General features: G+C 45.2%; 1 protein-coding gene across 1 annotated transcript in view; it reads right to left on the bottom strand.

Annotated features, from left to right (window-relative positions):
• Positions 1 to 12,073, bottom strand: part of khdrbs3 (KH domain containing, RNA binding, signal transduction associated 3) — a gene marked incomplete at its 5' end in the record, with an annotated part of 110,493 nt that extends 98,420 nt beyond the window's left edge. The window contains one exon of the mRNA XM_083646563.1: positions 11,983 to 12,073. Coding sequence (XP_083502689.1) covers positions 11,983 to 12,073 — 91 coding nt within the window. The remainder of the gene's footprint in view (positions 1 to 11,982) is intronic.
• Positions 12,074 to 13,797: the final 1,724 nt, after the last annotated feature.

Here is a 13,797-nt window from a genome sequence, read left to right as displayed (position 1 = left end):
AAATAAAATACAAAAACAGATATGCCCGTCAAAAATAGGCCTAAAATAATAGGTTAGTCCAAGTGTATTAAGCCAGAGTTTTTATGGAGGCGGTGCAGATGACAGAGAAGCACTCAACACAGGAGACAGAGCTGGCTCTATTCTTCCCTCTTCTTCTTCTGCAGTACTTGTTGGGCTGGAACATCTGTGCTCAGCACACATGACTACACCAACACTGCCACTGGCTCAGAAAGGACCCAGGCATTTCCTGCTCTTATAGATCTACTGAGCGCAGTAGCCCAAGGGCCTGAATACATTTAATCTCGTAACAAAATTTTACGCTGTCTGCGGCACAATCACCGCATTCCGAGAGAAGGGGGAAGGGGGGGGTGGGGGGGGGGTTTCAACATGGTCAAGGTTGCCGTTTTCCCCCACAGTGCATCCTTTGGAATTGCGCCCACCGACAACAGTCTACTGCCATTGTTGGGTGCTTGAAAACCTATTTTTAGGCTCATATTGTGAGCTTTCGATATTGCATGCTAGCTAGGGAATTAGACTCGCAGAAGTAATAAAGGAGCCTGTATACATAGTGGGCACATTAATTCTCCCACCGCGGCAACATCAGAGGGGGGAGGTGGGGCGGGGGTTAGGGGGTGGGGCTTCGCTTGACACATGCTAAACTGTGCAAATTCCCCTAACAACAACAACAACAACAACAACAAAATAGGTTGCGATCTTCAACCTTGGATGTCCCCCCGCGCGCGCGTCCGCCGCTATGCTACAACGAGCACCGAGGCCCGTGTGTGTGAGGAAGTGGAAAGCATCATATCATAGCGAACATAGTATTTACCCAGAGTGTAGGTGACTTACACCATCTGTTTATAAAGCAACAGGCTCAGGCAGACACTCTGCCAGTGAAAAAGCCACAAGGTCCCAGGGCTTATCTTTGTCGAGGTGTGCTGCCGCTCCTCGGCTGCGGCGAGGTGGAACGATAAACATAATTAAATTGAGGTGGATTACACAAAATGGATCGGATCAGTTGGGAAAGGCGGAGACGCTTAATCCAGAGCCAATCCTCTTCTATAGAGGTGCCAGCCGCACAAAACGACAGAAATAAAGAAGAGGAAGAGAGAGGCGGCGGCTGTCAGAGGGAGATCAAGGTAGGGCAAAGAAAGGACCCCGGCAAGTGGAAACAAGCAAAAGCGCTCCAAAGTCAAACACTCAATAACGCAATAACGCGGGTTCACCTCACGGAAGAGCCAGGGAGCCATGACCAAGGAGAAATCGAGCGATAACGCAGCGAATTAAGTTTGATTAGCCGATATACCAATCAGAAGCCTATTCAAATATGAGTACCCAAATAGAGCAGCTGGGTTGAACATCTCATTCTCCACTGATTTAGCTAACCGACTTGTTGTTTATTGTATGGTGCATGGCTTTGAAACGCTACCATAGTGTAAGAAATGAAGAAGCAATGAAGTGACACCACTCCCATCCTTTGAGGAAGTGGGGAAATCACACCTGTCTTTCATTGCGGCGGTAATGACAGTGACTCTATCATAGGAGACACCCCACTCCTGGCAGCCAGTCACTTGAGAGTACGCACGCACCCCGCATACGAAAATGTGTTTTAGCTATAGAAGACGAGATGGAGAAAGACAGGATGTTATGAAAGCACAGGTCAACAGCCGCTTGCTTTTTGTTTCGTTTTTTCTCAGTAACACATCATTGACAGCACTTCCCATTGTCACTTTTTTTTTTACCGATTTCACTTCCAGTTCCAGCTCCTTTTTTGGTTTGTTTCTTCCACAGATTGCATTTTCCTTTTGTACCTGACTGTGGTACAATCCCTTACAAACAACTTTCCCCCGGGGGAAAGGAGCGCGCTAACTGTCTCTACATCCCTGTCAACGCACTCCTACTGTACCCCCCCCACCCCTCTCTCTCTCTCTCTCTCTTTTCTCTTCCCCTCTGCCTTTGTCTCTCACCTTTTGCTACAGCAGACAGATGGATAGAGTCTGGGGGTTTCTCCTGCGTTCATACTAATCCATTATAATCCTGGTCTGTCTGCGTGCCGTCTTGGGCAGCGCAGCATTATCATCCAATAAAATCATGATGAATGGATCCATACAGTAAGTGAAGCAGGAGAGCCCGGAGCAGAGTGCTCTCTTGCCTCTGTTTGCGCTCTACGGTGAAAAGCGTCAATTTGCGTCTCGTTACCAGAGATTCTGAATAGCTCTCGGACTTCTCCTGCCCTTTTCTAAACAAGTGCTGTTTGCATTATTTAAGATGCATTGGCTAGATGCTTTAAATGAGAGACTCCTCTTGGATAGCCGTCCTATATCAGACAGCTCAAGGCAGGCCCCCAGCAATCGATGTATGCAGGTGGAGGGAAATGCCCATTTTCGTGGCATTTGAAATATGAATGCAGCATTTATTCTGGAGCAGCATGTTTTACATGGTAATTTGACAGCCTCAACACTATATCAACCAGCTACGCCCAAGGCTGGCTCTCTGGCAGGTAGGGTCCATATCCACATGCAATATGGTGATGAGATTGCTTGTACGATGATGGCATTGCTCTGCAGATCGAAGAGAAGACCAACAAGCCGTCAATTAGAGAGGGCTAGATGTAATTATAGCTACTATTTTATGGCGCGATTTTTTTTATTTATTTTTATAGATCTAACACTGGTTTGAACAGAAAGTGGGTCTGGGAAAACTCATGGTAGGAGAAAAATCTTGAGCTAGTTGAATTGTAAAATTCTAAACAGCTGTCAACTGCCTGCTGCTCAGTCTTTCAAGTATAGTGGCTTGGGATACTCACTATTTTCATTGAAGCTTTCCAAATGCTTTTCCTTCAGCAGGTCAGATGATTTCACTGTAAAGCGTTAAGGATGGGACGATATTCTACTAGTCGATACACGATATGGGGAAAACGATTCAACACAACCACGATACGATAATACATCATAAATAAATAAAAGTTCAATGACAAAGTCTGACTGTGCAGTATTCGTATAGAGGGTATGCACACCCACTGGAACACGCCCCCTCAATCGGGAATGAGTGTCAAAATGAGTGTCAAGTTCCCCCCCTGAGCAGCAGGTGTCAGTTATCTAGGCTGATTACTGCATTCAAGCTCAGTCTTGCTGTGACTCAGTGGGCGTGACCCCACAGTGACTTCTGCCTCTGTGACATCACATGCATACGGTACCCTCTATTATTTTGAACCACTTGCACTGGCATGCTAGAATGTAAACAACAATTTAAAGATGTCATTCCAAAGTGTAAATATTCTTTTCACCTGACAGCAAGGGGTTTCACCCCCGACCAGAGGAGGCACTAGTGCAGCGACCTTCGTGTTGGTAGGCAGGGACTCTACCATTGCACTACCCGGATGCCCACATTGCGATATATTGAATTTCAATATACAGTATCATCACACCGTACCGTATGCATTGAAATGTACACTATAGTGGATAGTTAGACGATTAAGTATGACGAATTCAGGGAGAGGCCAGACAAGGACCATTTTATGGTTTCATGTTTGTGTTTCTGTCACTTAGTGCGCTATTAGAGTCACTTACTTCCTGGCTACATTCCAGTGGTTAGAAATACATCAATAATGGCCATCCAGGTGAGACAGGAAATTACTCCACACGGCTTTCCACCAGCACTGTTATGATTAGTGATTACTTGTCATAGCGAACAGCGTATGTTGTTCACAGGGCAGATGACTCCTATTCATAATTACAACCTGCATGTGTGGGAACATGCGTCCCACATTAGCGCCAAAAATCAATGCAGGCGCGTCTCCGGACGACGTGCCGCTGGGTTTTTATAGCCGCGGTCTGCTGTCTGTGTGTTAGCCCTGGCCTACATTTCACCTCTGGGTTCCAGTGGGAGCTCTGGGGAAGGGGAGGCGGTGCTCTGCAAACACCTCTCAGCCACAGCACCACTCGGCAGCCGCGCGCTACTTGTCTGAAGCCTCTTTTTCTAGGGCTCTCTGCCCTCTCGCAGTTCACTCACAAGTTCACTACATCTGTAGGTCAGAGCGCAGTGCCGCTGAGAGCTCTCTCTCTCTCTCTCTCTCTCTCTCTGCCTCAGACGCGGGGGCTCCGGCGCCGCCACCGCACCGCTATCTCGCTGTGTGGCTCAGCGTGTCGGCCAGCCACATATCCGCAGATCATTATCGCTATCAAGCACTGTTTTCCCAACAAAACGATATCTCAGCCTTTGATCCTATGCCAAGGCTTATTTTTGTTCACTTCTGGGCATTCTAACCCGAGACTGCACTCACTTGGGGCAAAACTCAAGTATGGCTAAAAATATCCCGCTCTTGTGTTGATGAGATGGAAACGTATGAATTAAGTATGGGGGGATGGGGGGGCACCACATCTGAAATAAGGATTATTTTTCCCGCGCCTGCTCGATCCGGGGCCGGAAAATGTACCGTATAGGGGATGATTTGCTTGAAGGTGTTTTAACCCAAGCTGGCGGAGGTCGTTAAGGTAATGCAAACATTGAGGCGGGCTCCTGCTGTGGAACATCCAATTATAAACTGGGAGAGATGGAGCTTATGTGCAGCACGAGGGGCTATAACCTCCAAACTGGGCCAGAGCCGGTCCTGAAACATCCAGACACGGCTGCATGCTGCTCCACATGCTCGAGGAACTGAAGACGTCCGCTACAGCAGGTGATTGTATACATTTTTCATTTGTTATTGCTTGAAACTGCCTCTAGGAATGTGTTGGCCGGCATGGTTTTTACCTTGAGTGTGTGTGTGTGTGTGTGTGTGTGTGTGTGTGTGTGTGTGCATGCGTGCGTGTGTGCATGCGTGCGTGCGTGCGTGCGCGTGTGTGTGTAGGTGTGTGTGTGTGTGTGTGTGTGTGTGTGTGTGTGTGCATGCGTGTGTGTGTAGGTGTGTGTGTGTGTGTGTGTGTGTGTCTGTGTGTGATTATGGCAAAATGTGGTCCTGGAGACACCTATTGTAACGGGAAATACCACAGAAGCCGGCTAGCGTCAAAAGCATAGAAGATGTAGTCATGAAACTTTACAGGAACTGTATTGACATAGAAATGAAGGCCAAGTTTGAAAATGGGGGTGACCCCCACCCCACCCCCTAATTAAACCACCCCACCCCCTAACTAAACCACCCCACCCCCTAACTAAACCACCCCGCCCCCTAACTAAACCACCCCACCCCCTAACTAAACCACCCAGCCCCCTAACTAAACCACCCCGCCCCCTAACTAAACCACCCCGCCCCCTAACTAAACCACCCCACCCCCTAACTAAACCACCCCACCCCCCTAACTAAACCACCCTCCCACCCCTTTACACCCCTTCACGCCCCCCCATTCGTTTTAAGTCGTGGGCGTCGCGGGCTGTTGTGATCCCATCGCAACATGGTCTCTTTTTTCTTTTCTTTTTCTGAAGCAAAGTGGATAACAATCACAACAGTTATGCAAACCAAAAAAAAGTTTTTCCACATCTGTATGTGGCTGTCACAAAGAAAGAACTTATTTCACACTGGAAGCAAACAGCGTTACAAAATGGAACAAAGTTAACAGATCATAGTCCCCAAATGCAGTTCTGCGTCAAACAGTCAAACGCCACAATCTGTTCAATCTTAATGGATCCACATCCGTCGCCATTTAGGTTAGCGCCGATTTTCAGGTGATGGATTAGCAGCACCCAAGGAGTTCCAGTGCCAGAAGCCACTCATTAGTATGCTGCCAAGGAATTCTCATTTCTGGATGGAGGCTGCTGCATGGTCCTATTTTGTCTCTTTGGCTGAAGATGTTTCCTACAGCTCCAAATGTGGCTGCTCCACTTGTGAGAGTGAGTTGCCGCTGAGGTGTGTGATGGAATATGAAGCCTGTCGTAAGGGCAGAGATATGGTTCTTGTGGGAGAAGAGCTGCAAATGGCCCAAACTTATCAAGGCAGCCTGCCCCGGTCCCCAAGCTTTGAACACAATGGTTCCCTAATTTCTGCTAAATGGAAATCTCCCCAGACCTGCAGTAATCTCATATTCGCTGTTTGCATGCAGGCTCTGGTTATTCTAGCTTTGTTTGCATCCCCTGCCAATTGCATAATCAAGTCCAGAGCTCATCAGCAAGATGGCAGAAGAAGTGCTCTATTAAACTGCATGGTCTGCCATCTGTTGTGTAAGAGAGAGATAACAGTATTTAGAGTTTTGGACTTGTGGCATACTGTTTTGGGCCAGATTTTGCACATCACAGAGTTGTGCTTGCTTCATAAAATGTCATGGATTAATTCTGATACTGCATGTGGCGGTGTCCAACTGCCTGCACCAGAAAAATAGGGCTGGGAATTGATAAGGTTTTATTGATACCAATGCTATTATCGATTCTGTTTATCGGTCCGATTCTTTATCGATTCCTGATCCATTTTCTATGTAGACAAAAGTAGGCGGTTTTCAGTGTCAACGCAGCTCTTTCATTAACTCTTGAGTCTGAACACAGTGTAGAATGTAATGTTAAAATAAATGACAATGTTCCTTTTCTTAAAAGGATAGAACATGTTTCAGAATCTGCTGCTGTTTGATGATAATTGTACAGATGTTAGCATAAGTAGCACTGTTGCTATCGTTCTTCGTGAAATAAAGCCATGCTTTGGACCGTTTCTTCGTCTCCGCCATGACTCCTTGCAGGTTTCCAGCAGCGTTGACGCACAGACTTTAACGTCATGATTGAGTTTTTGCAATGCACATGCGCAACTGACAGAGAAACATGCCAGCATAGACCAGAACTGCGCCGCGTCATCAAGCATCCAGCGCGAAGGCCACCGCCCCTTTTACGCGGAAACCCACCATAGGAAAAGACTGTAGAAGAAAACGAAAACACTTCAAACAAACTATTTAAAATGGCTTAAATTGATATGGATATGCAGAAGAGTTGCTGTGTTGTTAGTTTCACTAACAATGAATACAAAAACAATAGAGTAGGGGTGACACCGTCAATGTGGATGATGCATGTAACCAGGCGGAAACTCATCAGTGGGCTGGATACAGCGTTCATAAGGTAAGTATTATTGTCGAAGTATCTTGCGCATTCTATGGCCGGCCGAGTTGAAATATAGTGTCATGTCATGGTGTCTTTGGGTCATTTATTAACAAAATTAATTCTGTTCTTTTTCTATTGATTTTTTTTGTACTGCTATTTTACATTGAAGTCAACGGTGAGTGGCTTGTGTTTTCCCCTAAAAAGGGGCGTGGCCTTCACGTTTTGCGAAGTACCCAGATGTGCCGATCTGGTCTATTGATAAAAGGAATTGATAGCCTCAGAGGCACACAATCCCGAATAATTGGAAGCGGTTCTAAACGGTTCCAGTTCTCGATTCCCATCCCTACAGAAATATCACAAATTTAAGTAAGTTTATTGGAACTGACATATTCATGCCGTGTGTTATGAAACTGTATGTAACACTGCATGATTTAAATGTAAGATATAGGAGGAAATTCTATCTTTTTCTTTTGGTTTCTTCTGGCTCATACTGTAGGAATGCAATGATTTTTAGTCTGTGTTTCCATTGGAAAATAGCCATAACTCTCTGCATCAGTGTGGATAAAAGAGTTTAACTCTCTCAGGGAAGTGGGTACTAAGTGTCTGTCTAACTGGCATTAAGTATTCAGTGCTCAAATCTATCGGTGAGGAAAATATACGTTCTGAGAAACCCATTTTTGAATATCGAAACCAGCTGATAACAAAAAGTGCTGAGTAAAATGCAGCCAGCCTTATCTTCCTTACGTAGAATGACTTTACCTGACATGAAACAGCTGACTGAAAGAGATTCAGAACTGCTATTCTGCCTCAGCATTAGCCTAGCTCACTGCTTTCATACAAGACTCAAATCTGCAACTGCAGGGATCTGCACTCGCTCTCCAACTGATATCTTCCAGGCCATTACAGCCAATAAATCCAACGAAGATAGAAGGAGTAGGAAAATGAATCTGAAAGTGTATGCCTCCTCGGGCCTACAAAATAAGTAATTTTTATACATATTATTATACTGAATTAAAAGGCAAGAATATGAAATAAACTGGGAATAGGTGGGGATACCAAACAAATTACATTCTCTCCACTGAAAAATCTGCTGTCTTGCTTACTGGACCTTGTGCCTTGATTGCTCCACAACAAACCAACATATTTAGACCAGTATAGAATAATTATCTTGTCAGTAGCTATTTGACGACAAACCTTTTCAGTTCAAGGGCCCCCCCAAATCAACCAAAATTCGAAATAATTTAATAAATTCCACCAAAACACTAGGGGGGGAGAATCAACATCTGCAAATAATATTCGCAAAGGAAAAAACTTTTGTCCACACCTGTTTTATCTAATGAAATAGTTTAAAGTCTGTTCGTCTGACTTCAGTCATTTTTATTGCAGCAAAATGGGATTGTCAAGCAGGCAGACTGACCAACACTTTCATAAAAACCTGTCGTAAATGTTGCATGCACCTGACAATTTATATAGGCTAATAAAATAGTGTGATACTTGGCTTTGTGTATCTCACACCTATAATCAGAGAGGTGTTGGCGCGGCGTGAGGCTGCACAGCGGGCGAGCTGCAGGTGATGCATAAATGTGAGCCCGCATAGCGGGCGAGGCCGGGCGAGCTGCATCTGCGACCTCAAGGGGAAACCAACGAGGTACAATATTGTGACTCTAAAACTCTAAAACTTTTTTTCCGGAAGTGAGGGCAAGTGTCATGGTGGCGACTGTTGCTGGTGTGGGTGTAAGATCTGCTCGCCTACAAGATTGGCTCGGGTACGCATTGTGATTGGCTGTACGTCGGGCACGTGGGATTAACATGCCCAAAATGTCCAATAGCTTTAGATTAGCTAACAATCAATCAATCAATCAATCAATCAATCAATCAATCAATCAATCAATCAATCAATCAATCAATCAACTTTAATACATGTCCCAGAAGGGCACTTTGGTTTACATCAGGCAGCTAAGCTAACAAGCTAAGCTACTGATGTTATCAGACATTTGGGAACATTAATACATTAAAAATATGAATCATACAAACATTCACTGATCATGATTCAAGTGTTACAAGAGCATTTCTCATAAACATGAGCCTTACTTTTTGAAAATAAATGTTGTGAGAGTTTAACTTCATCTGTAGTCGCGGACCCCGAGCAGAGCACATTCGATAGGGCGAGATCCGATACACACCCGTATTTCCACTCTGGACCAGACAAAGAGTTTTAACAAAGAGGGAACAGACACACAGAGAACAGCGCTGCTGTCTATGTGGCTAGAAAAGAGCGCTGCGGGTGAGCTGCATATAATGACGGATGGCAGAAATGAGCGATGAGGAGGAGGAGGAGGGGAAGGGGGAAGAGGCTAGAAAGGGGTGCACTGGGTCGATATAATATAGCCGCACAAAATATCACGATACTATGCCATATCGATACCCCCCCCCACCCCTATAAAACATATTTGAAGGGAGAGAATTGCATGTTGATACTGTAGATGGAGAGGGAGCAGACAGACGATGACAAAAGTTATCATTATACATTCTGATACTGTGTAAACCACGAGTGAATGAAGGAACAGCAACATTAAATAATGTTGCCGGGGACCTAGTGGAACCCCCTCAAGGGGCCCTGGAGGTCCCAAGACCCCAATTTGGGAACCAGTGACTAGCCGTACATGAGCATTTGACAGTACAAATAGAATAAAGAGTGGGCTGTTGCACCTGGGGGAGGAGGGGGGGTGAACCAGTGAGTAGCAGTACATGAGCATTTCACAGCACAGATAGAATAAAAAGTTGGCTGTTACACCTGAGGGGGAGGGGGTCAATGGAATTAGCTACAATGCAGCACATTTTTAAGTGCAACTGTTTACAGTGGACTGAACCGCCTTGTCTGTTACCTTTAAAGCAGGGCTGCATGATGATATCGGATTGGGCAAGGCATCGGTATCGGCCGATAAAAGCTTTCAAATGAAATATCGGCACCGGCCCGAAACGAACATGTCTGCCATTTCTGCATATGACAGGCCGATAAAATGACGCTTTACTTATGTCCAAATGTTCGATACTTGACTAAATGCTCAACAAAGAAAATGTTACATTATGGTAAATACAATATGGCATGTTTTATTAGGGCAGGGTAATATCGATATACCCAAGCTGCATTAAGTAAAGTGATGTCATTTTCTGCTCCAGCTGCTCTATTTGCATTTATTCCACTTACAGTAGTCATTATATTCACATTACTGAGGATTATTTAGCATAATTCTAATTGTGGAAATATTTTGGGAAAGCACCAAGTTAAAACTGAACATTTTGCACTTTGTAAATACCAAGATGTATTGTGTATCGCCACTCAGCCTAAAAATACTGAAATATGATTTTTGGTGCATTTCGCCGAGCCCTATGTTTCGCATAGTAGGCATAATACAGTAATATGTTAAATCCACTACAGGAGAGACTTCTTCTCTGACCTTAAATTAAATCATATATCGGTATCGGCAATCAGCCAAAAGGGTTGGAAAATATCGGCAATTCGGATATCAGCAAAAAAAATTAAAGCTATATCACGCATCCCTACTTTAAAGCCAACAGCATCCTGCGAGGCGTTTGTGGTTGAAGTGTTTGCAAAATTCAGAGAGCTTCAAAGCAGCCGGCTGAGCAACGGATTAATTAAAGTGTCTGCAAGTTGCTTTGCAAAGCGCTGCTCTCTCGGCTCAAACTCCATCGCAGTCAACTTCTTCAAAGGGGGGAGGGAAACAAATGCACATTTGAATAAGACAGTGATGATTCCACCGCTAACATCATAGCTTACACATTAATCTTGCACGGACTGCAGCCTGCAAACAGGGATACAGCAGCCTAGTTCATGGGCTCCCAACTAAGCGGGGCCCTGGGACTAGCCGAGGGGCCCTTGAGGGGGTCTGGGGGACCCACCAGCGAAATGAGGAATTGCACTTTTGCTTCACTCAGTAGAGGTGAGCACAATGACAGAATGTATACTGGAAGAGCGATGTGTTGGGAGCTTTCACTGCCCCCTCCCTCTGGTAATTGCATAAATTACTCCCATTAGCAGATAGTACAGTGGGAGAATGATATATAGGCTATGAGTTTTCACTCTCCTCCCCCGTTACCTCCACACCTACAGCATCAACAGTTGCCCACTTCTGTACCAAATCAGTCCGATGGGAGGGTCGGACAGACACAATCTGATACATTGGGGTACTGTGGTGTGGGCCAATGTCTATGTGATACGAAAAGTTTAGGAACCTTTGGCCTAGTTAATCAGACAGGTAGGTAGAGTCTTTTGTCAAAACTGACCCGTTCCTTTGATTTCAGTCAACTACAACATGGCTGCATTATATTTTTTTACCATGACCAAACAGGAAAATGTAAGTTACACTCGTAAACTGGTTTCATATATAGGCTACAGGCAAAGTACAGTAAAAGCATGTATCCTGCCTACAGATATGGGAATATTATGGGATATGGGGATATTATAGAAATATTATGAATCGAAATAGGAGGGTATAGAGGATATTGAAAATGCCATTACTGTAGGGTCACAATAAACCCACTGATGAGTAGGCTACCGCAGCAGACACACCATAAAGCCAAGTGCCTCTAGTAATATTACAGTGATTTTCTGTTCGGCCATATACATTTATATGGATTTCTTCAGGGCTGTTCCACATCTAATTCGATTAGAAGTAGTGTTCTCGATAGGACGTCTCAGTAGCTACAGCCTGAGACTGACTTGATATTGCCCCTTTTAGCCACACCATGCGTTTAGCTAGCACAATACCAAACTTTAAACCTGGAAAGTGGATAAATATGGGCTTGTGAGCCAGACAGAGACTCCCGACCCCCCCCCCCCTCAACTCCTCCAATCCCCCACCCCCCATCCTTCCCGCTGCCTCCAAACAGGCCTGCAACTCGGGCAGCATGCCTTTACAGTACACCTAGCATTCAAACACGGGCATTTACCTTGCTCCAGTAACCGCAAGGAGTGCTGAAAAGACGGGTCCAGCGTGTCCTTCTCTGCCATAAGCTCCGGCAAGTACTTTTCGCCCTCCATCTCGTCCTGGGCAAATAACTCTGTAGCAATACAATTGGACGATAAAACTTAATGTTTGTTTGAAGCGGGTGGGGGGAAATGCAGCCAATAATGTCACTCGATAATATCAAAGAGCATTTCTCAGTCAGGTCGCCGGTTAAATGTGACCGGGAGGTGTTATCCCATCGGAGGAGTTGTGTTCAGCCCTATGCATCACAGCCACGGTGAAATGTCCTCTCTCTCCTCTCTGGATGTGTGCTGTGATGTGAGGCTCCCTCTCCTCTCCTCTCTCTGTGGTATCCAGCGGGAAACTAACGCCTCGGCGCCGGCTGCTCCAGCTATTGGTTGCCGCTCACGGCAGGCAGCAGGCGGGTGGAAGGGGCGGGAGGAGGCGCGTCACGCCGGAGCGGAGCTGTCCGCGGTGCTGAATCCTCCCATCATCATATCATTATCATAAACTCCACATAAACAGCCAGGGCGGCATGCCATTCAGAAAGACCTATAAGCAATGGCAAAGCACCTGCATCTAATAGCATCTCCACAACCCGCATAGGCTACTGTATTGTAATGGTGATGATGTTACACCATTTGTTACACACATTGGCTTCCTCCCTCCCCTCTGGTTGAGGCTAATCACTAATATTGGCCAGGAGAGTGTTTGGTTTGAATGAAAACATGCAGACCTTTTTATTTATTCATTTATTTATAATTGTTTATTCATGTACATTTCAGAAGCCAATGGCAGACAAAAGAAAGGTATATGTGCTGTACTGTATAAGGAAGTAGGTCTAAGTAGGTAGAAGTAGGCCTATCTTTAGATAAATCGGGATGGGGAAAGTAAAAAGCAGCAGTTGCCCTCCATCATTACCACCACTGAGGAAGGCCTACAACCCCAACCACTCCAGTGGAGCTGCTCAGTGGCCAGCAGATCAGACTGTGGCTGTACTGGGTCAGCTGCAGGTGTGTGTGTGTGTGTGTGTGTGTGTGTGTGTGTGTGTGTGTGTGTGTGTGTGTGTGTGTGTGTGTGTGTGTGTGTGTGTGTGTGTGGCTGCAGGTGTGTGTGTGTGTGTGTGTGTGTGTGTGTGTGTGTGTGTGTGTGTGTGTGTGTGTGTGTGTGTGTGTGTGTGTGTGTGTGTGTGTGTGTGTGTGTGTAGATCAGACTCTGGCTGTACTGGGTCAGCTGCAGGTGTGTGTGTGTGTGTGTGTGTGTGTGTGTGTGTGTGTGTGTGTGTGTGTGTGTGTGTGTGTGTGTGTGTGTGTGTGTGTGTGTGTGTGTGTGTGTGTTTTGTAGTAAGGAGGTTAATGTTTATAGAATTGTATCAAGTTGGGAGCTAAAGCATTGGGATGATTCATAAATTGTTCCAGAATGCAAATTTTCATAAAGTGTCCCATTTGAACAATACTCATCCCACAGGTTTCCATGGTTACTGGTCACTCACTACTCTAAGCTATATGGCAAAATCCTGGCATCTAATAATTTACCAAAACTTCCAAACCTGCTTATAGAAGATAGCCTATACAAAGTGGGCAAATGACTGATGGCTGACATATTGATACTATTAATAAAGGTAGGTCACAAAATTATCAGCGTAGAAGAAACATTGGTCCTGAATCCTCCTCTGATGTGATTTTTTTTAAAGCTTCAAAATAGATTTCTGGTCATATTTGCTTGATCTTTGCTCGCCAATATAATGATTAACAAGGCTAGGTCCTAACCTAGCATATGGCCGGCGCGATAAAGCGTT

The sequence above is a fragment of the Poromitra crassiceps genome, assembly GCF_964638095.1.
Source record: "Poromitra crassiceps genome assembly, chromosome: 11".
Lineage (NCBI taxonomy): Eukaryota > Metazoa > Chordata > Actinopteri > Beryciformes > Melamphaidae > Poromitra > Poromitra crassiceps.
Note: the sequence above shows the minus strand (reverse complement) of the source record. Positions and strands in the feature narration are given on the sequence as shown.